This window comes from Misgurnus anguillicaudatus, chromosome 11, assembly GCF_027580225.2.
Source record: "Misgurnus anguillicaudatus chromosome 11, ASM2758022v2, whole genome shotgun sequence".
NCBI lineage: Eukaryota > Metazoa > Chordata > Actinopteri > Cypriniformes > Cobitidae > Misgurnus > Misgurnus anguillicaudatus.
The window spans coordinates 12169165-12193010 of record NC_073347.2 but is presented as its reverse complement, the minus strand read 5'-3'; the positions used below and the strand labels follow the sequence as shown (position 1 = coordinate 12193010).

At 36.8% G+C, this 23846-nt stretch overlaps 1 protein-coding gene across 2 annotated transcripts; it reads right to left on the bottom strand.

The window, feature by feature from the left end:
- On the bottom strand, positions 1-23643 carry anxa11a (annexin A11a). Of its 2 annotated transcripts, none has more exons than XM_073873041.1 (15): positions 23489-23643; positions 19961-20266; positions 15646-15740; positions 11456-11824; positions 11278-11365; positions 10922-11016; positions 7479-7592; positions 6971-7061; positions 6244-6323; positions 6067-6123; positions 3941-4034; positions 3690-3784; positions 3231-3290; positions 758-880; positions 1-626 (listed from the first exon to the last, which is right to left on the bottom strand). In XM_073873041.1, exons 2-15 carry the CDS (start codon positions 20256-20258, stop codon positions 567-569), a joined length of 1719 nt encoding a protein of 572 aa, XP_073729142.1. In that variant the 5' UTR covers positions 20259-20266; positions 23489-23643; the 3' UTR covers positions 1-566. The 2 variants fall into 2 exon arrangements, with proteins under 2 accessions (XP_073729142.1, XP_073729143.1); XM_073873042.1 differs by having other exon boundaries at positions 11456-11686.
- Positions 23644-23846: the final 203 nt, after the last annotated feature.

Here is a 23846-nt window from a genome sequence, read left to right as displayed (position 1 = left end):
GACAGCACCATTATTACTTTATTTGCTTTAATAAACAGCTGATTGACAATCATCATGGCGGCAACAAAAGAAAAGTTTATGGCTGGATTCATACATGTAATTCTTTTACTATGAAACAGACACAAATTAATGCACATTCATCTTTGGCTAACATGACAACTAAACTTCAAATTATGGCACATTTTCCCCATCTGCAAAGTACTCAAAATACATTATTGTAATAACTTGGCATTCAGACGTGTAGACAATACTAATAACAAAATGTGTATTGCCATTAGCTTGCAAACAAAATATATCTGGATACAACGAATATATAAAATATATATGCAAATTTTCTATATTTCAATAATTGGCTAAGTCACCATTTTCAGCATAGAAGGCACATAAAGAGATAATGCTAAAATGAAAATGTAGTATTAAAAAAACAGCATGAAGTAATGTGCAGCATATCAGCACAGAGTAGATAAAACATGCAGGTGTGTAATAAGTGCATATTAGAGTTATGTGTATCATGTGTATAAATGGTGGCTTCATGTCTTCTGTGGCCTGCAGAGATTCGCAGGCTCTCAATCGCTTCCACCGCATAGCTTCAGCAGTATTTTTTTGTAGTCCCCTGAGGTGTCTCCCTATAAACGCAGATTTTATTACAGTTATGAATACAACAGAGCTTTACAAAGTAGTACAGTATGCACACATCATCTATAATTCCTTTAAAAAGTGTGATGTTTAATTAATTGGGTTGGTTTGCAGCTACTCCTGATATGGCTGTATAGAGCGATTTCCCATACAGCTTCATGTATTCCTGACGAATGTCCAGCATGTCGACCTCAGAGCGGGTAACCATGATGCGGATCAGAGTTCGATCCTTTGTTCCCGCTCCCTGTGCATAAACATATACATAAACATTTACACAAATATATACACAACTGTGCTTAAGTTTTAGGCAACAGGTGAAAATCCTGTAAAATTAATGTGTTAAATGTAAAATTAATTGTATGCCGCCTGTCAAGTAATGTTTAAAAGTCAGACTGGTGTGGCAATGCATGCAAGGGACCTGAATTTAAATTCTTTCAGATTTGCATTGTAACATAAGGTTTAAGTAAATTAATTTAAGTTTATAAAGCAAACCTAAAATAAATAAAAAAATAAATAAATTTTCCTTTACTTTAAAGTATTTTTAAATTTTCCTAAAAAAAAAAAAAAAATCCAGATAATTTACTCACCACCATGTCATCCAAATTGTTAATGTCTTTCTTTGTTCAGTCGAAAAGAAATTATGTTTTTTGAGGAAAACATATTTCTCATTTTAATGGACTTTAATGGACACCAACACATAGCAGTTTTAATCCAGTTCAAAATTGCAGCTTCAAAGGACTCCAAACGATCCCAAAAGAAGCACAAGGGTCTCAGCGAAACGATTGTCATTTTTTGACAAGAAAAATAAAAAATATGCACCCCCAAACCACAACCTCTCATCCATCTCCGGTCCTGTGACGAGCCAGCACGACCTCATGTGTCATCACGTTAAGAGGTCAAAGAGGATGTATGCGAAACTACGCCCCAGTGTTTACAAGTGTGGAAAAACAGGACCGTTCCGACATTGCTGTGTGTCGAATGATACTAATTAATGTCTTTGTGTCAGTTTATTGTTTAAAATAGTCCGCAAATGTACGTTTCATATATGTAACACGTGACCTTTCCACAGCATTACGCAATTATGTAAGGTTGCGCTGTCGCGTCACAGGACCGGAGATAAACGAGAAGTTGCGGTCCAAAAGTGCATATTTTTTATTTTTCTTGTCAAAAAATGACAATCGTTTCGCTGGATGGGACCCTTGTGCATCGTTTGGGATTGTTTATAGTCCTTTGAAACTGCAACTTCAAACTGCATCAAAACTGTTAAGTGTTGGTGTCCATTAAAGTCCATTAAAACTAGAAAAATCCTGAAATGTTTTCTCAAAAAACACAATTTCTTCTCGACTGAACAAAGAAAGACATCAACATTCTGGATGACATGGTGGTGAGTAAATTATCTGGATTTTTTTTAAGAAAATGGACTAATCCTTTAACTGAATTGACGGTTTATACATTTTTGAGTCTTATGTGTACTACAAAGCTTAATTACAATCGTACATACATTTTAAATGCCCACTACAGTAAGGTTTAAATGACGAGATACCCTCGGACTTTCAGAAAAGAGACCTTCTTCACATTTTGGTTTATTCTGCTCAGAAATGTATCTTGAGCAGGTAGATTAATAATGATCCCACTTTATATCAATGGCTGCACACAGTTTTAAACGTTATTCCACTTTTTATACAGCGATGGAGGACAAACCCTTTCTTTTCAACAACATCTGTAATCCCTTTTTCCATTATTTGGTAATCTCAAAATCTATAAGACTTGGATAAAGAAGTGCCTAAATGCAACACTTTGCACCTGCCGTATACATTTAAGGTCACTGATGGTTAATTATACACTTGTTTTATTTTCAGTTATTAATATTTATATAAGGTTAACATTAGTAAATGCATTAACTAACATGAACAAACAATGAATTATTCATAAGTTATTCATGTTAGTTCATGGTGCATTAATTAATGTTAACAGTTACAAAGGTTGATTTTATAAATCAGGGTTCCCACACCTTAGATAACTTCAAATTCAAGGACATTTCAAGGACTTTCCAGGTCCAATACCCTCAAATACAAGGACTAAATGTGGGGACACATTTCAAGTGAGAGCAAGGTTACATTGGGTTACTTTTAAAGATACATTGTTAAAGTTCCCTTTCGAGGGAACTCGAATGATATATTTATATTATAATATTGCATATTTATTTTTCCTCCTCCCCTTCTCCTTTAATTTAAATATTCTGTATTTATTCCTTTATGTATTTATCTATTGTAGGGTTGGTGGACAGATATACTATACTTGCCATAAATGTGTATTACCATGCTTTGCACTAAAAATGTCCAATATTTATGTACTATTTTGTTTAATTATACATGTATAGATATTTAAGCTATACATATTATATTCAGTGTATTGCAAATCAGTTGTACCACCTGGGGGCGCTGCATACTTTAACACAGTTTGAAAACCTCTGCTCTAGGACAAACCATTTTAAAACCAAATTCTCTTTTTTGTAACTACACATGATTTGTCATCAAGTCCCTGTCTCTTTGCAGTCAATACATCTTATTCACAGTGAGAAGCATGTGTCTCACCCTCATGGCCTTGTAGAGTCTCTCGGCGAAGTAGGCTGGTGTGTTCCTAATGCATTTCACTGCATACAGAAAAAACAAGTTTAGACTCATCATGCACAATTACCCTGCAGCTAATAAGCAGTGTACAAAAGGGGCAAGCAAGAAAGATCTTGAAACGTCCACACGCAAATAAAACCAAAGGCATTTATTTGAAAAGAAAAACCGGACTGTTCGTGACTGCATAGTAATATGACAACACTCCTTACACTGAAATTGACAGCGAATGAAAAAAGTCATGCAGCAAGCAAAACAAGTCAACCACTCTATGTGTTACTGATAGAAACGTCTCCCTCATATTTACCCTATAGCAGCATTACTCTTAAAGGGGCCAGCAGAATGGAGAGCAAGTTAAGAAATACAATTATAAAGTGTTTAAAGGATGACACGATGCATTTAAGCATGAAAAATTCAATAGCTCACGACAGCCAGCATTCCACCCTCGAGATCTCCAGACATTTCCCTCTCAATGCTTTTCTCAAGGGTTCGACCACACATCTGCTGATACTCATTGAATACTGTCAACAGAAATAAACAACACGTCTAAGTACACTTTATATGCTTCTGCACACACTGATAGCCTATGTTGGAATGAAATACTAGCTTACTATTTTTCTTTTAAACATAGCATGTGAAAGAGTCACTTGATTAAAAAACTACTATTTTGCTCTTACCTGCCCTCAGATGAGGTTTGCTCCGGGCGCACAGTATGGCATTGAACTTAGACTCATCTGTGCCAAGTTTACCTTCTCCTGCTTGATACAGAGCCTGCATCACAAGACAAACACATCAAATCAGAAACTCTTAAAGGGACACTCCACTTTTTTAGAAAATATGCTAATTTGCAGACAATATATTACGCAGTGGCCGAAAATAGTCCAATGGGACTATTTTCAGGCGCTCCGCCTGCTGCAACCATGTTACGGCAGCAAAGTCTTCGTTTATTACGCCAAATATCGGAATAGGAAATCGCAACTTTTTCGCAAAATTTTCCTTCAGTGTTAGCACACGATAACTACAGAAGAGTCAAGTTTTAAATAGGATAAATATCGAAACTCTTTGGTTATTTTTTGCGTGATGCTAATGGTCTAATCAGAGTCAATGGATTATGCTATGCTATGCTAAAAGTGGTACCGCCAGACCCGGAGATCGGCTAAATGGATTGCAAAACGGTAAAAATCAAATGTTTAACTCTAGGGGAGCTGGAAAAGTGTTGTCCCCCCTTTCGAAGCGCACAGAGAAGCTACAGTAGCCGCCAAGGGAAAAACATGTTGACAAAATGTCATTGTCTGAGACAACATAGGGGCTGTTTACACTTGGTATTAACTCATTCACCGCCAGCCTTTTTGAGAAAAGTTGCCCACCTGCATTTTTGTGATTTTAACAAAATTTTCACAAAATTCCTTGCAGGAAAAATTATTTTCTATAAATATATAAACATACAAATTATATCAAATTAAAGAACACACCCTCTGCTTTCAAACAAACAATAAACAAACAAACAAACAAACAAACAAAATGGGGAAAAAACGTTTCATTATATATTTACTTTTTCTACTTAATTTAACCACTGATAAAAGGATATTTCTCTTAAAAAAAACATTTTGAGCAAAAAGCTTAAAAAATTGCGTTTTTTTTAAAGGAATTTATGTTAGAGATCAGACTCAGAATGACTATCAAACATAAAGGCAGTTAAAATAAATCATAAAATCTTTTTAACTTCCGTTTTTGATAAATTCGTTTTGGCCATCTGGTGGATAAAAGCGGTATTACACTTTCACTTTGAAATTCGTCCAGAAAGGCATATTTATTAGTTAAATATGAACTCATAAATGACGAGATAACTCGTCAATGGCGGTGAATGAGTTAAGATGTGTTTTCATCGATCGGATCACAAGTGGACGAGAGACACATTACGTTTACACCTGGTATTTAAATCCGTCTCTTTTGTCCACTTTCGACCGCTTCTGTCCTGAATACTGTGAGGGGGTGGTCTGTGAGACGGTGGGCGAGTCTCTCTGCTGTCATTCACACCCGAGCGGGAGTAATTATGAGTTTATATGGATGCAAACTAATATTATGTCGGAGTCCGCTGCTTGTTTAGCAGGTAAACATGCTGCACAGTGTTTTTTTGCGTGTGCATGTTAGAGCTTTCTCTGAATTTTCGGCGCAATTGATGAAATAGGATCGCGCAACTTTCACACGCTTTCAAAACGAAACTACGGAGAACAGCCACTTTTGTTTTATCAATGAAAGGCTAAAAATAGCACTGTTCACACCAGAAGTCAGAAAAGACGTAAAACTTGTGTTTAATACCTCAGATTAAATAAATGGGCGGAGGGAAGGCGGTCGCGTGTGGCTGTTCGAACACATTCAACCACATGTGCGTTCCGCAACTCCAAAGCGATCAGATCGAAAGTGGTTTTGACTACCTCTGGATGTGGTTGAAAGTGGTCGAAAGTGGACGAGCTCAAAACGTTTTGAACACAGTTTACACCTGGCATTAACGTCGTCCACTTGTGATCCGATCGACGAAAACGCATGTTAATGCCAAGTGTAAACAGCCTCTAAGTGACGAAACACGCTCTGTAGAGCAGTTTGTCAGTTTAGGGCTACATGGCGACACAAAATGGTGACTTCCAAGTATAAGGGGACCCACAGTGTATGTAACGGCTCAAACTAAGGTAATAAAAACATTAAATAGTTATGTATATTATATTGCATTTCTGTCAAAAGATCCTCCTACAAGTTACACAATGCAACTTTAAAAGCATGATAAGCACAATCTTTGAATAAATACCTGGGCATCTTGTTTAGCTAATGATATATCCACAGTATCACGCTCATCTCGGTTACCCTTTAAAGACAGCAGGACAAAAAAATTATGAGACTTTTACTTTTCTCGTACTGATTTATTATTTAACCAGAGAAAACATTTTCTAATCGAATCCATTTAATTACATAAAACAATGTGTACCTGACAAAGAGCGACCAGGAGTCTTTGAAAGTGTCCAGATGTGTCTCCTCGGATGGCGTCCTCTAGTGACTTCTTATTCTCTATATAAGAGAAACACAAGCTATGTACCAAATGATAAACTATACACTATGCACTTAAGCTATGCATTATGTACTGTACCATCTAGTGTACGGATTTTAGAAAAGTTGCATCGTCCCAAATGAAACAGCGCTTTTTTGCTAACCGGAAGTATAAGCAGTTTTCTATATGCAAATGTATTATGTAGACCTGGAGATGCATTGCATTGTGGTCGCAATGCACATGCGTCAAACATCTGTGTACAAGTTTGAATAAAATAAACTGTGCTTTGCAAGGCAGTGGGTTTGACTGTGCATGTTCGTACATGTAAAAAAAAAACTATACTCCATTGGTAAATGGTCTCTGCAGGTGAACTTTCACACCGTTACACACTTCATTTATCGGTTAAATAAATGCATCATCCCGGTACTTGAAGGCCACTTTCTTTTAAAAAATTCCAATACTACTTTCATTATTTATTCTACAAAAATGGCATAGAAAGGGCATTAGTATGGAATTTGGGATGCACATAGAGCACGGTGGATCATGGTTCACTAGACTTTACAGTTCAATTAAAATGCACATGACACGTACCAGATGTCTGATTGGGAAGTAATCAGATCTGTAATTGCAGAGGAAAGGGATTAAACAATATGATTCGAGTACGCACCAGTTTTGAAGACTTGATTGATTTCTCGGATCTCTGCATTAGAGCGAGAGGACAAGATTTCAATCAGACAGGCCTCATCTGTTCCTGCCCCCTGTGTAGTCAGATAATCACTTGCGTTAGTCGCATATCAAAACACATAACTGACTGTTCTATTATTTTCACACCTTAAAGCAACAGTTACCCAAAAACTACTACTACTGCTGCTACTACTACATTATTTACTCTCTTCCATGTCCAAAAATGTGCCAATTACCTTTCACTTTTTTATATTCTTTGTATGCATAATGTTTCAACTGCATTGATTGCACTTACATTTATGCATTTGACAGGGAACACACATACTGATAAAAATCTATACCTTGTAATTAACTGCAAGTTATTTTGGATAAAAACATCTGAGCCAAGGCAATGCTCTACCAATTTTAAAATGTATTAAAATTCAATACTAAAATTAATATCTAATACATAACATTTGACACAATTATAAGTCAGAAGTATTTTGACATACCTTGATGGCCTCTTTGAGCTCGTATGCATCAAACTGAGCTGGAGTTTTCAACATGGCCAGCACCACCTTCTCAAAGTTCCCTGAAAGCTCAGACTTCAGATCCTTAATCAAGTCCTGTAAACATTGAGTATGAGAGTTTTATTAAAAACATTTCTACATTTACAATTCAATTTCCATAAGTACATACTATCTATTTCCAAACCATACTAATACACTGCAGTGAGATGACTTGATGTATATCTCAACTTATACATTGTGCACAATTTAATATATGTGACCCTGGACCACAAAACCAGTGATCGCACTGGTATATTTGTAGCAATAGCCAAAACAACATTTTAAATAATTAGGATATTAACTCATTTACCGCCAGCCTTTTTGAGAAAAGTTGCCCACCTGCATTTTTGTGATTTTAACAAAATTTTCACAAAATTCCTTGCAGGAAAAATTCTTTTCTAAAAATATATAAACATACAAATGATATCAAATTAAAGAACACACCCTCTGCTTTCAAACAAACAATAAACAAACAAACAAACAAACAAACAAAATGGGGAAAAAACGTTTCATTATATATTTACTTTTTCTACTTAAAGGCGGAGCCCATGATGTTTGAAAGCCAATGTTGATATTTGAAATCACCTAAACAAACACGCCCCTACCCCAATAGAATCTGGACCTTCTGTTGATAGACCCACCCACACATACGCAACCCGGCATTTGATTTCATTTGATTGGCAATAAGTGTGTTTTGGTAGTCGGCCCGTCTCTTTTTCCAAACCATTTATCAAACATCGTGGACTCCTCCTTTAATTTAACCACTGAAATAAGGATATTTCTCTTCAAAAATACAACATTTTGAGCAAAAAGCTTAAAAAATTGTGTTTTTGTAAAGGAATTTATGTTAGACATCAGACTCAGAATGACTATCAAACATAAAGGCAGTTAAAATAAATCATTAAATCTTTTTAACTTCCGTTTTTGATCAATTCGGTTTGGCCATCTGGTGGATAAAAGCGGTATTACACTTTCACTTTGAAATTCGTCCAGAAAGGCATATTTATTAGTTAAATATGAACTCATAAATGACGAGATAACTCGTCAATGGCGGTGAATGAGTTAAGTAAAGATTATGTTCCATGAAGATATTTTGAAAATTTCCTAAAATCAATATATCAACAACTTTTATTTTTGTGAGTGAATACAGTGCTAAGGACTTTATTTGGACAACTTTAAAGATGAATTTCTCAAAAGTTTTTTTTGCACTCTCGAATTCCAGATTTTTGTATCTCGGCCAAAAGTGGTCCTATCTTAAAGCAACACTATGTAGTTTTTTTACCTTTAAATAATGTCTCTAAAATTATTTCAGTGATAGAACAACTCTTAACTGGACAAATTGTACTGTTGCTGCAACGTGAGCAGCCTCCTAGATGCTACAAGCACACTCTGAAAGTGGCGGTGGAGGGTAGAGCACACAGCCCCGCCCCTCCCCCTGCCTGCAGAAGAGTCTGATACCAGGCACTGTTGCGCTTTTCAACCACATGGGGGAGCTGTAAGTCATTTTTACATAGAAACTACATAGTGTTGCTTTAACATCAATAAAAAGCTTATTTATTCAGCTATCAGGTGATGTATAAATCTCAATTTAAGAAAAATTAAAAAAAACAGTTTCGAGGTCCAGGGTCACATATGCTACCACTTCCCTTCTTATTTTCGTATACTATAGAAACAGAGCGCAGTTACGCAAATTTGAAAAACACGCCCACCGGGGGGAAAACAATCCAACCGTCTCCGTTGACTTTGTATTGCGAGAAGCCGCCTCCCTGTCATTTCTGGCTTATAACAAAAAACAGAATGATGCGTGAAACTGCTGTGTGACAAGATGTACAGCTAACAAGCCAAAAACCCAGAAATAAGTTTTTATAAATTGTCGAGCAGTAAAACCCAGCCTTTAAGGAGAAAAAAGTGGATCACCGACTACATTTCCCCCTAGTGGACGCAGTTCTACTAATAGGAGGACTATGAAAAGTTGCCTGTTTTCCACTTTTGTGTCTTAAAATGCTCGTTTTTTGAGGTCGACAGCTTATAAAAATGTATTTCTGGGTTCTTTGGCTTGTTAGCTGTACATATTGTCACACAGCAGCTTTTAGGCATTATTCTGTTTTTTGTTATAAGCCAGAAATGACAAGGAGGCGGCCTCACGCAATACAAAGTTAATGGAGACTGTAATGGATTGTTTTCCCCCTGGTGGGCGTGGTTTTCAGGTTATGACGCGCTGCACTCTGTCTCTATTGCTACCACTCATCCAATCAAACATTAAAACCGTTACATAATGACCTCTAAACATCAGCACCACATCCTTCCCAGGACTCTACAGTATTTATTTTGTCATAACTGTCAGTAGTCTAGTTCACGTCTTTCCATCATCTCAGTTAAAACATTTTAAAAACACATTTAGGCTACATGACACTATGTAGTATAAAACATAAAAGGTTTTCCTTTGCGTTTATAAAAAAAAGGAGTTCTGCAAATGCGACTAAAAGAGCTGTATTACGCGTGTCAGGCCAGTAGATGGCGATGTTACCTTGTAAGGAAATACTACAATCCTTATACATTCGTCTACAGAGCGATAAATACAATGAAGACGACGAACGCATTGAGCAGTTTTGTTTAGTATTACTACATGCGACGCTGAACTATAACGTGGGATAATTTGTAAACTATATTGAAGAAGCGTTAATAAACTCAATATCTTGAGCAGCACAAACACATGCTGCGTCCGAAATCGCCTACTACCATACTATATAGTATGCAAAAAGCACTACTTTGCCTACTATATAGTATGGAATAGGCGGTTTTGGACGCGGCGACAGTCTTGTAGGCTGCCATTGTTGTTTTGGGTATACTCGCGCATGCCTATAAACTAAAGTAAGGCGCGTGATGTCACCGTTATCACAGATTCACGTTTGCGTAGTTTACACTAAGACGACAAAGCATCATTAGATTCAGCAAGCCCCTTAGATTCATCAAGATCTGTTTCTGTCTTGAACAAAAGCTATTTAATGCATTTAACTCTTTCCCCGCTACTAACGAGTTATTTCGTCAATTAAGAAAATCCGCTTCCCTGCCAAAGACGAGTTTTTACAGCAATCTATATTTCTGCTATTATACACTAGGTAACTTATAAAACGAATGAATGAATGAATTTGATATATTGTATGTTTATATATTTAAAGAACATTTTCTGAAATGGAGTAATAATTTTGTGATAATCATAATGCTGGTGCTGACTGGCAACTTATTTTTAAAAAAATCCTGCTGGGGAAAGAGTTGCCTTTATGCTCTTAAAGTTTTAACTTTAGTGGGCTCCAGGGGGACTGCTGCTGCAGACAAGATCTGCTGACTAGCAAGTAACTAAAAAAAGCTCAAATGCTCTCCATTACCTTTCCATAGGCAGTCTTGTAGGATATCAAGAGAGGCACACGTTGCTTGTTTGAGCGACTTCCAAGCAAATTAATGATGGCTTGTTCATCGGTGCCTGTAAAAACATGTGCATTTAAATGAACTGCCTGTATAAAGCTTTATAATGTAAACAAATTAGTTATTTTCTTGGAAATCTCCTACTCTCTTAGGCTGAAAGAACAATCAGTATTGAACATTAGTTAGATATATCACAAAGGATTCAAACTTAACGAGACGAATAATAAATATACTTCAAAAGAATAAACATTATTTATCGCAATGATAAATTACTAACTTGTATTTTACAAAACTAAAATGGAGAAGAAAATGAACCAACCAAAGCCCTTCATTGCCTTCCTGAGGACCTCTGCATCTTTCAGTGGGTCAGCACCAGGGAAGTCTGGTATCGATCCTCTGAATCCACGCTAAGATCAACAAGACGACCACAAATCAAGTAAGGCCACGATTACATAACGCAAAAAACACTGTCACACATAATAACTCATTTTAATTACATTGATTGCAGGAACGGCCGGTGTGCCTCCTCCGTAACCTCCTCCATACGCGGGCATAGACGGATTGGGTGAGGGGTTGCTGGGGTAACCTGGCATGGACGGATTGGGTGAAGGTGCATTTGGGTAGCCTGGCATCTGCTGACCCGGCATCTGCTGGCCTGGCATCTGCTGGCCCGGGGCTGGCCCTCCAGGGTAACCCATTCCTGGACCTTGGGGCATACCTCCTCCTGGCTGAGGGTACATGCCATAGGGTTGGTTAGGGGAGGGGGCAGGTGGGCCCCCGGCTTGGGGGGCAGGATAGCCACCAGGGCCTTGCGAGAACATGGATGGATTTGGATTAAATCCACCAGAAGTGGCAATCTGATTGGCCTGTGATAGAAAAATTGGGGGCGAGAAAAAATGTCCAAAGCAAAAGCAAGCATGACCATTAATACAATTAGGACAGAACCACTGATGCTGCAGGGCAGGCATATAAACATAAACATACGGCCTTGAAATGACAACACTGATGGAAAGAGAGATGATTAAAGGCAGGAAAGGGAGATAAGATGAATGGTGGACAAGTGTGCATTCATACAGAGGCCTGTTTAGATAGTGTGGCTTTCAACTAAAACATGTGTTGACTTAAGCTACTCTCACCATATTGCATGATAGTGTTATAAAGATACTATTATTCATACACTGAAACAGTAAAGTACCAAACTTTCCCTTTGTTAACGTTAAAAATAATGTAATATTTTAATATAAAACAAAATATACAGATATAACTGACTGTCGCCGATGACTGTTATATTGCTAATATAAACAGTGCTTGATGTATTTATTAGCAAGAACAAATGTACCATTTGTTGACATTTCACCATTTTGTCTAATTAAATCAACGTTTTTATACCCAAATTTTTGTGCCGGCCGCATTAACTTTTCTCAGAAGTCAGAAATGAATCAAGAGTAACATTCAAAATATTAAGACTACTAAATATTAAAGCAAGCAAATTGTAACTTTTCTTGTAAAAGTAATATATTAGAACATTAATGGATAACAATAATTGTCAAAAAAGATTAATCGCGATTAATCACATACAAAATAAAATGTTGTGTGTGCATTATATATGTGTGTGTACTGTGTAGTGCTGCAACGGATCGCAGTTGATCAGTGATCTGTACGGATCACGACCCACGGTTCGGCTCGCATGTGATTTGTGGATTAATAAGCAAATTTAAATAGGGAAAGTTTATAATTTGTACGTGTTTCAAAGGTTTGCAAATGTTAACATTCAAGTGAATTTAAACGGTTTAACTGCAAAAAGGCCCTAAATTGAGCAGTTTACGCACAAACGCACGTGCGGTTGAATGCTTCCAGTCTAGCTCGAGTCAGATGTAATCATCTTAAAGATCAGAACTCTTGATGTGTAAACTTTAGAGAGTTGTGCTACTCTCTCTCATACTGTAGTGTGTTAAAATACATTTTGCTAATAGAGCAATGAAAAACAACATAAAGTTTTTATGTGGGACGTCTGTTTATGCTGCGCCGTTTGTAATTCGCCCTCTGTCTGTGTGTGTGCGCGCGTTTAAGGGCACTGAGTAGTGCACACATGGAGAGATATGCAGTCTGTGTATATTTGGTCTTAAAGAGACAGTAACCTCAATAAGTCAATTAAGTCTGTGTCATTAATGTTAATCAATCAAGACAAAGAGAAAATCACTTCTGAAGCTTTAAAAAAATAATAATTACATTTAATTAATACAATAAATGCAGTGTTATTATTCATTTGATTTCTGTACCTAATGATTTTAGACCTTATTTAATGTGCAACTGTGTTCTTTTTTATAAATGTTTGTAATTTTTTGATTTGTTATTAGATTTTTCCCATACTTTTTTTGCTGAAAAATGATCTGATCCGTGCCTCAAAAACCGTAATGTGATCAGAACCGTGAGTTTTGTGATCCGTTGCACCCCTAGTACTGTGTGTATATATTATGTATATATAAATTACACACATACATGTATGAATTCAAGAAAAATGTTATTTAGGTATATTTTCCATTAATATTTATAATATAAAATATATATAAATATACATGTAAATGTTTCTTAAATGCAAACATTAATGTGTGTGTATTTATTTATATTAAAGGAATAGTCTACTCATTTTCAATATTAAACTATGTTACCTTAACTAAGAAGAGTTGATACTATCATCTGTGTGCGTGCACGTGGGCGCTGGAGCGCGCTGCGACACTTCGATGGCATTTGGCTTGGCCCCATTCATTCAATGGTGCCAATCGGGGATGGGGTTGGAGGTGGCCAGACACATCGGCGTTTTTCCTATTTGAGACGAGTGGTTGTGCGAGCAAGTTTGGTGGTACGGGGTGGAACGTAGCGCTTTTCTGGGCGGATTTAAAAGAGGAACTATATTTTATGGCGCAATAGCACTTCTGGGAGCACCCCGACTCGGCGCAGTAACACCCTCCCTCTCCCATTATGAGAGGGAGAAGGGGAGTGGACTTTTCAGGCGAGTCGAAGTACTCCCAAAAGTGCTATTACGCCATAAAATATAGTTCCTCTTTTAAATCTGCTTAGAAAAGTGTTACGTTTTGTTTTGTGCCACCAAACTTGCTCGTACAACCACTCGTCTTAAATAGGAAAAACGCTGATGCGTTTGGTCACTTCTAACTTTGTCTCTGATTGGCACCATTGAATGAATGCTATCGAAGTGTAGCAGCGCGCTCCAGCGCCCACGTGCAAGCACACAGACGATAGAGGGATGTATCAACAATTCTTAGCCAAGGTAATAACATAGCTTAACATTGAAAATGAGTAGACTATTCCTTTAAATAATTACATACACACAGTGCACACACATAAATCATGCAACAAAAAAAAACTTATTTTGTATGCAATTAATCGCAATTAACCTTTTGACAGCTCTATTTATTATATTTAATTATAAATACTACTGTGACGAAATAGCTGCTGGATTAAGCATTACAGATTATTTGGCACGCGCAAATACATTATTTTGAATGTGGCAAGCATGCTTAAATTTAGCTTTTCAGAATGCTGCGTCAGAAAGTGTGTTGGAAAGAAGGAGGAAAGTGCTGCGTTTTTAGACGTTTTAGATCTTACAATAGGTTTTGGCTAATAAATGTGTTAAAAACTGTACTAAATTCAATTGAATGAAAACAAAGAATCATTTTAAAATAAGAAATTCAGAAAGAAAACTTGAATTGTTAATCTGTATTTCTACTAGTGCTGCACAATTAATCGCATCGCAATCGCGATGTCAGCCTGTGCGATTATATGACAGCAAAATGTTGCAATTATATTAAATAAATAAATGTGTGGACTTGTTAACACGATGATTTTCCTTGCTGTTTAAAAAAAGAAAAAAAAACGAACAAAAAAGGCAGTGCACGTGTGGCATGCACGTGTGTGGTGTGCGTCGTCACTTATACCAGAGCGAAGATGGATGCAGAGGAGGTTGACAGTGATTCGGTAGCTTAAAAAAAACTCTATGTCGGTATTTTGGATTTAGAATTACTGACACTGAGCAGTTGCTACATCACGTGGCAATACGAAAACATTTCTAGCTTTACAAATACACATTTTAGCTAAACTGTGTGTGGATTTTCCTTAAAACCCATCAAGTTGACTCATGATACCATTTAGTATAATCGCAATCGCAATATTAGCATCAATAACCGCAATGGGAAAAATTACCCAAATCGTGCAGCCCTAATTTCTACAAAGATTTTATATTACAGATTATCTTAAGATGTCCTTTTTGTAACTGCACAAGCTGTATGGATAAACACAGCAATAGTTGGATAAATATACCCTACTGCAGTAGTTCATTAATGGATCCACACTTGTTCACATTTCTTTCTGTCTGTACATTTGATTACAGACACAAGCTTTTGCATTAGTAAATTGAAGAGGGTCAAATTTGATTGTCAAAGCACATAGTGATGACAGTTAAATTACAAGAGATAAATGTCATGGTAACAGGAGCATGATTGTGTAAAAAGCGTATCAAGAAATAATTTGATGCGGTTTTTGCTCAGGCTGTGCATTTCATGCTGACTTCATCATCATGAAATCAAATTACCTGCATATGAGACTGGACATCACTGATGTCACTTCTGATTATGCCTTACATCATTATTTTAAAATATTTTTAAAAACGTACCATTGCTGGGAGATTGGCTGCAGTGAATCCAGGATTTGGCAAATTATCCAGACCAATTCCTGGCATTCCTGGTGTACCGGAAGCACCCCAACCCCCTGTAAATAAATATGTTCAAAGAATTAAATTATTAAATTCAGTAACACTGTACAATAAGGTCATATTAGTAAACATTAGTAAATGCATTAACTAACACGAACAAAGAATGAATAATATCATTTTTCAAAATGTATTAATTCTTGTTAACGTTAGTTATTACGTTGACTTTTTGTAAATTGGATGGGGGAATAAGATACTGTACCATGTGTATCACATGTAAAGTAAATAATGTGTATGCTCAAGGCAGTGCATTAGTCTGTAATTACGTTCACAAAATTATTTTCATCTGAACCTGTTTTGACATGTTATGACAAAACAGAAATTCCCTCCAATTTCTTTTTGCTGAATATAAAGCAGCGGGTTTTTGTTATGTAATAATAAAGGTCAGGATTTCCTACACTAAGTTTGTCCAAAGTCTTCCTGCTGAATCTGTGGATTTTTTTACATAACAGAATTTTTTAACCATCAAAATATGAAATAATAGTCCTCTGTGTACTATACAGAGGAAACAAAAATGCAAATAGTGAAAATGTAATAAGCCACAGCCTGTGTGATTCTGAACATTCTGGCTAACCAAAAACACACTGTTAAACGAAATCTAGTAATTGTTTGTTTACACACGAACAAACACAAAACAGCTACATCATTTAGACTATGGAAAATGTGTGACACACTAGCCAACTATTTAAACGTCACCTCCCTAATGGAAATGTTATGAAACACTGAAGTTCTTAATGCCATCTGTGAGACCCATGACAAATAAACCACACACACAAAAACACAATAGCCTCAACAAAAAAATCCCATTACAGGGACATTCCACTTTTTTTGAAAACATGCTCATTTTCCAGCTCCCCTAGAGCCAAACACTTGATTCCTACCGTTTTGGAATCCATTCAGCTGATCTCCGGGTCTGGCGCTAGCACTTTTAGCATAGCTTAGCATAATTCATTAAATCTGATGAGACCCTTCGCATTGCGCTAAAAAATAACCAAAGAGATTACATATTTTTCCTATATAAAACTGGACTCTTCTGTAGTTACATCGTGTACTAAGAACAACAGAAAATTAAAAGTTGGTTAGGACTATACGCTCATTCTGGCGTAACAATCACTGATATAACATGGTTGCAGCAGGCGTAGGGATATTATGCACTGCCCAAAAATAGTCCTCTGCCATTGAAAGTAACCAAGGGGACTTTTTTCGGGCAGTGCGTAATATCACTACGCCTGCTGCAGCCATGTTACCGCAGCAAAGTCCTTGATTATTACGCCAGTTTGAGAGTATAGTTCCTAACCATATCTGCCTAGAAAATCGCAGCTTTTAATTTTTCCGTCGGTTTTAGTACACAATGCAACCACAGAAGAGTCAAGTTTTAAATAGAAAAATTAACTTTTTGGTTATTTTTTAGCGCAATGCTAAAAGGGCTGCACGATTCATGCTAAAATGTGAATCACGGTTTTTCTCCGTGTGAATTGAGATCACCATTCTCTCAAACGATTCTCTTTTTTTTCCAACAAAAATATTTTTTGCACTCAAGTAATAAAATGTGCTACACAGGACTTTCAGTTATAATTAAGTGTTTTAAAAGTCTTGTTTTCTTATTTTAGATCCATTGAGATTAGTAATTTAAAATTTGTTAGCTGTTAAAAATAAACAATGTTGAAATTTATGAATAAAAAGAATTAGAATAAATAGCACCTGTGCTTTTGTACACTCTGGCCAACCTCAAAATAAAAAACAAACCTTTAAAACACTAAACGATCAACATTTTGAGGCATCAGGGAGAAACGCAGTCATGTTACAACTTTCTGATGGGGAACTTGTGGCGGTGATACAGAGGCCGTTTCTAAATCTGAAGGTTGCAGCTTCCGGAGGTCGCATTTCTAAGCTGTACACGTCATCAAAACTGTCTTATTTTAATATTGAAAATGAGTAGACTATTTCTTTAATAATTGTTAATATTTTGAAAAATGTTATTACCTTAACTAAGAATTGTTGATACATCTCTCTATCATCTGTGTGCGTGCACATAAGCGCTGGAGCGCGCTGCGACGCTTCGATAGCATTTAGCTTAGCCCCATTCATTCAATGGTACCATTTAGAGATAAAGTTAGAAGTGACCAAACACATCAACGTTTTTCCTATTTAAGACGAGTAGTTACACGAGCAAGTTTGGTAGTACAAAAGAAAACGTAGCGCTTTTCTAAGCGGATTTAAAAGAGGAACTATATTTTATGGCGTAATAGCACTTTTGGGAGTACTTGGACTCGCCTGAAAAGTCCGCTCCCCTTCTCCCTCTCATAATGGGAGAGGGAGGGTGTTACTGCGCCGAGTCAAAGTACTCCCACAAGTGCTATTACGCCATAAAATGTAGCTCCTCTTTTAAATCCGCTTGGAAAAGCGCCACGTTTTATTTTGTATCACCAAACTTGCTCGTATAACTAATCTTCTTAAATAGGAAAAACGTTGATGTGTTTGGTCACTTCTAACTTTAATCTCTAAATGGTACCATTGAATGAATGGGGCTAAGCTAAATGCTATCGAAGCGTCGCAGCGCGCTCCAGCGCCCACGCGCACGCACACAGATGATAGAGGGATGCATCAACAATTCTTAGTTAAGGTAATAACATATTTTAATATTGAAAATGAGTAGACTATTCCTTTAAGTTGACTATTATTCTTAGTTAATAGTAAATTGTTGTAGTATACTTATGACTTGCGAATGTAATGCTCAGTTAACTTAAATAAACCAGGCTTAATGACTCCGAAGGCTGCAGTCTTCCGATTGAGAAACAATAAGACGCATTTCCTTGCCTTTTCTCGGAAAAAAATGTTGTTGCACCGTCCCTCTCTCTGTCGCAACCAGGATTTTCCGCAATAGGAATAGTTTTTTCTCTCTTTTGTGTGAAAATTGCCGCTCCAAATCCACCAAGTAAATCGTTGTGTTTAGGTCTGCCACCTTGTTTACGTCACGCAAGTGACAATGGAACGCAGCAAATAAAGAGAGAGAGGAAAGAAACGATTTGTGTCTGATTGGTGAATGAATAGGGTTTGGTTTTAAACTGTGAGCAAGTTTGACTGATATAGTATCCTGGATTGTAATGTAAATAAGTGAACACGTGAATGCAGCATCTGAAAACAGGGAAATATATGCAAGAGAATCGCCGTCATTTAGAAAGAAGATCGCATTTATGTATGAATCGAGATTGTGATTATTTTTTGATTAATCGTGCAGCCCTAGCTAATGGTCTAATCAGATTCAATGGATTATGCTAAGCTATGCTAAAAGTGCTAGCACCAGACCCGGAGATCAGCTGAATGGATTTAAAAACGGTAAGAATCAAATGTTTAACTCTAGGGGAGCTGCAAAATGAGTATATTTTAAAAAAAAGTGGAATGACCGTTTAATAAGTACAGTAACACAAAGTCAGTGCAATGTTGGAAACGAACTAATGTGTATTACTAGTAAGTTCCCTCATTGACTTTTTCCATTGGCTCCACCTCAAAATTCCCCATTACTATGGTGACCCAGTCAACTTGGATTGCATGTTGGCCACAAAGTCCCTTTAAGGAAGTGGCACCACTAGGCGGCCATGTTTGCAACATCTCCAGCAGTTATTTTTAGTCATGCAAGCCTAAAGTCCTAAAGACTTAACTGGGGGAAGACAGATATCTCTAAAAGTGCGTGCTAAAAATTAAACAACATATTTCTGACCAACAATTTAACCTGATATCAACTGTGTTTTTTTTGTTTTGTTTTTTTGACACTCAAATTGTGCTAAAAACACCTTTATTAAGGTAATTTAAGCAAATGCGCATGTGAACAGAGACTTTGTACAGAGTCATCAGTCTCTCTATAGGGATTGATCATTGGTCCATTTAACTGAAAGGCAGGACTTCTGTCGACATATTGAGCGTTCCATTATCCCCCTATTCATAGTAATAGCAGTGCTCAATCTTGCTATATCCAATATCTTTGATTGCACATGACGTCAAAATATTGAAGCCAACGCGCCGCCATAGAATTACTGGTGGCTTCACCTCCTGCTATTCGATTAGCATTGTATGTGCAATCCAGTCAGTTATATAGATCAGTGGTTGGCCACCATATTCAATTTTTATTGACTTTCTATGTTTTAGTTATCCACATAAACCTCAAGTGCAAACTGCATTTCAAAGCATGATGTGAATAAGTGAAGGCACACATATGACTCACCTGATGGGACACCAGGAAAGCCACCTGGCTGACCAGGGTAGCCACCCGACTGGCCAGGGAAACCACCTGGCTGACCACCTGGCTGACCAGGGTAACCTCCCGGCTGGCCAGGGTAGGCACCCGGCTGACCAGGGTAGGCACCCGGCTGTTGTGGGTAAGCACCGGGTTGGGGGGGATATCCACCCGCCTGCGGGGGGTACATTCCAGGTTGGGGAGGGTAACCGCCTGCTGCAGGTGGGTATGCTCCTGGTTGAGGAGGGTATCCACCGGCCTGGGGAGGATAGCCTGGATAGCTCATTGTTGTGTCTGGAAAAAAAAGGGAAAGTGTTATCTACCTCAATTGCGTATGAATTAAACCATCACCAGCCTAGATTACAGATCAAAAATGTAAGATTGAGGGGTGGTTTCCCGGACAGGGATTACGCTAGTCCCAGACTAAAATGCATGTTTAAGATGCATTAATTTTAAAAACATTTTGCACTGACATATCAGTGCCATTGTTTAGTCTCCATGTACACAAGTATTGTTTTTTTTTTGTAGGGTGTGTACAAAAATATGTTTTAAAGGTGCAGTGTGTAATTTTTAGAATGATCTCTTGACAGAAATGCAAAATGATATACAAAATTATATTATCAGAGGTGTATAAAGACCTTTTTATAATGAACTGTTATGTTTTTATTACCTTAGAATGAAATGTTTTTATCTACATACACAGAGGGTCCCCTTACATGGAAGTTGCCATTTTGTGCCGGCACGTTTCTACAGAACCCCTTAACGGACAAACTTTTTTTTTTACTAAGTTGTCTCCGTCAATTACATACTTTTCCAGTGGTGAGTACCATAGCTTCTTTATGCATTTCAAAACGAGGGGTAAGTAGTGGATTGAGCCGTTGGTTGCAATTCGCAACCTCACCACTGGATGCCACTCAAATTTACACACTGCACCTTTAAACCAGCTGATATATTTTTAGGAGCCACAAAACCTTAACTTATTAGGGCCACTACTTTACTATCCCATACAGCTATTTGTTGCTGTATACAACTAAGTAACTTAAATATAACAGGGTATGTAATATGGTACCTTAGTGAGCTTCTTGGCAGATCTAAGACAGCATCTGTCATAAAATACTTTCTATTTATATATTTTAATCATGTAGTATTTACATGATTATGGCAAATATAGGTTATAAAAACAATGCCTTGTCCAGTTTACGAACTTATAAAAAGCTTTTAATAAATCACAATATACTGTTAAATCAAAATACTTTTTCTAAATCCATACTTATTGAGAAATGTACTACTATAGAGTGCAATAAAGTTACATTTCTACCTCATCTAACCCATAACACAAGCTCATCTATTTAGGCATTTCTTTTAATGTGTGAACGTGTTGCTTCACACATAAACACTTTGCAGTTGTGGTCTTCCTTTAGATATGCATCACTTATTTCCTTCAAGTTCACACATCTGTGAAAAAAACAGAACTTTTTTTGCTGCTATGTTTAACACCTGCAATGAGATGGTGGTCTGCTTAACCCAGCAACATTTAACTGTGGTGGTACTAAACAGAGCATAAAATCCACAGTGCTTTGCGTCACCATATCCAAAGCTACAGTACAGTTAAAGTTTGTCGAAATAAAATTCACATTAAATTAAAATCATTTCATTTCAAACCCCAAATTTGTGTTTCACTTTTAATATGACTGCCCAGATGTCTCAAAATTTCCTTTGAAATGCAAAAATAAACCTGTAATGGAAATTAGTGGCTACACTCAAAATCCAGCCAGACATCTTTCTATGAACATTAACAGCAACGTGAATGCCCTTCTCAGAAAAGCCACGTTTGGGGAAGCCGTCGAAAATGCATTACGTAAACAAAAGTAAAGACTGCTGAAGGTCTTTTCTAGGTCTTTTGAGTAAAGAAAGACAATGGAACCCACTGCTAGAATAAACAGTGAGTAATAAACAGGTACATGGAACACGAGTATGGATAACACATACGGTATGGATATGTGATACGATACGGAAAAAGTAAAAGTTAATCCCCTTCTCAGAAAAGCTCACGTTTGGGGGAGCCGTTGAAATGCATTGCGTAAATAAAAGTAAAAACTGAAGATCTTTTCTGAGTATTTTCAGTAAATAAAGACAATGGTACCTACTGCTAGAATAAACAGCAAGGGTAATAAAAAGGTAAATGGTACCCGAGTTAAGGCAACGGTAAGAGATAAGATATGAAAAATGCAAGCATGTACAATATTGCTTATTGATCTTTACCGCAATGCCTCATTATGTTGTTAAGTTACTAAGAAGTTACAAATACAGAGCTGTGTATGATATACTGTACAAAATACACAGCATGTCCATACTTAATAAGGTTTTGTGGCCATAGAAACTAATACCAATGTATTTGAAAGTAAAATACGCATACAGCCTTATCTTTACTCAGTGTGGGAGTGGCTGCTTGTGGTACCGGTCATAAAACGCATACATGTTGTGTAAAGGCAAGGGCCAATACAAACAGACTTGTAGAGATGAACTCCACTTATTGAAAGCACCACACCTCAACATGTGATGAAAAATACACTCTTTGTGACAATACATTTGTTTAGTTTTACCATGAATTATTCATCCAAAAGTGAACTGGCTGCCCTAAATAGGTGGTAGAGGTCATAGACAATGTTTTTTCTGAAAATAGGCTTCTTTTATTGAGCAAAAATAATTTCTTACTTCTTTCTTTTAATTGTTTCATTTTTATTTTTAGGTTAAATCTTTGGGTAAAGTCTTCAACATCACAATTTCTTACATATTTTTAACATTATTGCTATAAATGTCTTATCTTATAGAATGGCCCAGAAATTATTATAACATAAAATATATGACATGACTTTGTTGGTGTTTTTTAAAACAAGTTTAAGATGTTACATAAGAACAGACAGATGTAAAGTACGTTTAAGTTTGTTCCTTAAAAGATAAAATAAGCCATTACAACTTTAGTATTTGCTCTAATTATATACGACCCAGTAACCTTCTTTACTGAGGCCTGAATGAAAATGCACTATTCAGGTTAACTTATATGCTTAATATGCAGACTTCCATACTTCGATTTATTCCACAAAAAAAGTTACTGTTAGTGTCTTATCCGATGCATTGCAGACAGTAAACATGACGGTTTCAATAGCTTGTTTTATACAGTCTATGGTCCCACCCTACAAACTAAAGACGAACATTATGTCACACATCTAAACATCTGCTAGGTTCACAAAGATGTAAAATAAGTGAAGATCAGTTATTAAAAAGTTGAGAATAAACGGTGAGAAATAATCATAATTAAAGCGCATGAATAACATGCAAAGTTATATTTGAGGAAACTCTGGAATGCTAGCTAGGAGGCTAAACGATCTTAAAATAACGCATTCGTGTACTTTCAGGCATGTCAGTAAGACACAGGCAGATACATAACGGCAAGCGTAACCTTTATAAAAGGACGCATAAACAGAACATTTATGGATAACAGAGTATATTACTTACAGATTTAGCAACGGGCTGGTCTGTCCGTCACTTCCTAGGTACAGTGTACCTCTGTCTGTCTTGTGCGTGCGTGCGTGCGTGGGAGGCGCGCTGGTGTCATATTTATATATCAAGTGGGCGTGTACTTTCCGATGGGCTCCATTTTTCCATGACTGTTAATACACTAAACAATCTATAACTAATACAAACGTGACTCTTTCATATATAATGACTCACACGTTGTTTGGTAATAACGTCGTTACGTATTCGTTTCCACCAGGTCTCTCATAGCCTATGTAAACCAGTTTACCGTTTACAGTTAAAAATGTGTTATTTAAAAATTAAAAGATCAGAGTATAAGTGCGTTTCAAGGCTGGGT

What these genes read in the sequence shown, in the direction of transcription:
- anxa11a (XM_073873041.1), bottom strand. Translation starts at nt 20,258, where the DNA reads ATGAGCTATCCAGGCTATCCTCCCCAGGCCGGTGGATACCCTCCTCAA. An exon ending in CGGCCGTTCCTGCAATCAAT is followed by an intron (nt 11,366 to 11,455) that starts GTAATTAAAATG and finishes TGTTGATCTTAG; the next exon opens with CGTGGATTCAGAGGATCGAT. An exon ending in AGCTCAAAGAGGCCATCAAG is followed by an intron (nt 7,062 to 7,478) that starts GTATGTCAAAAT and finishes CTGACTACACAG; the next exon opens with GGGGCAGGAACAGATGAGGC.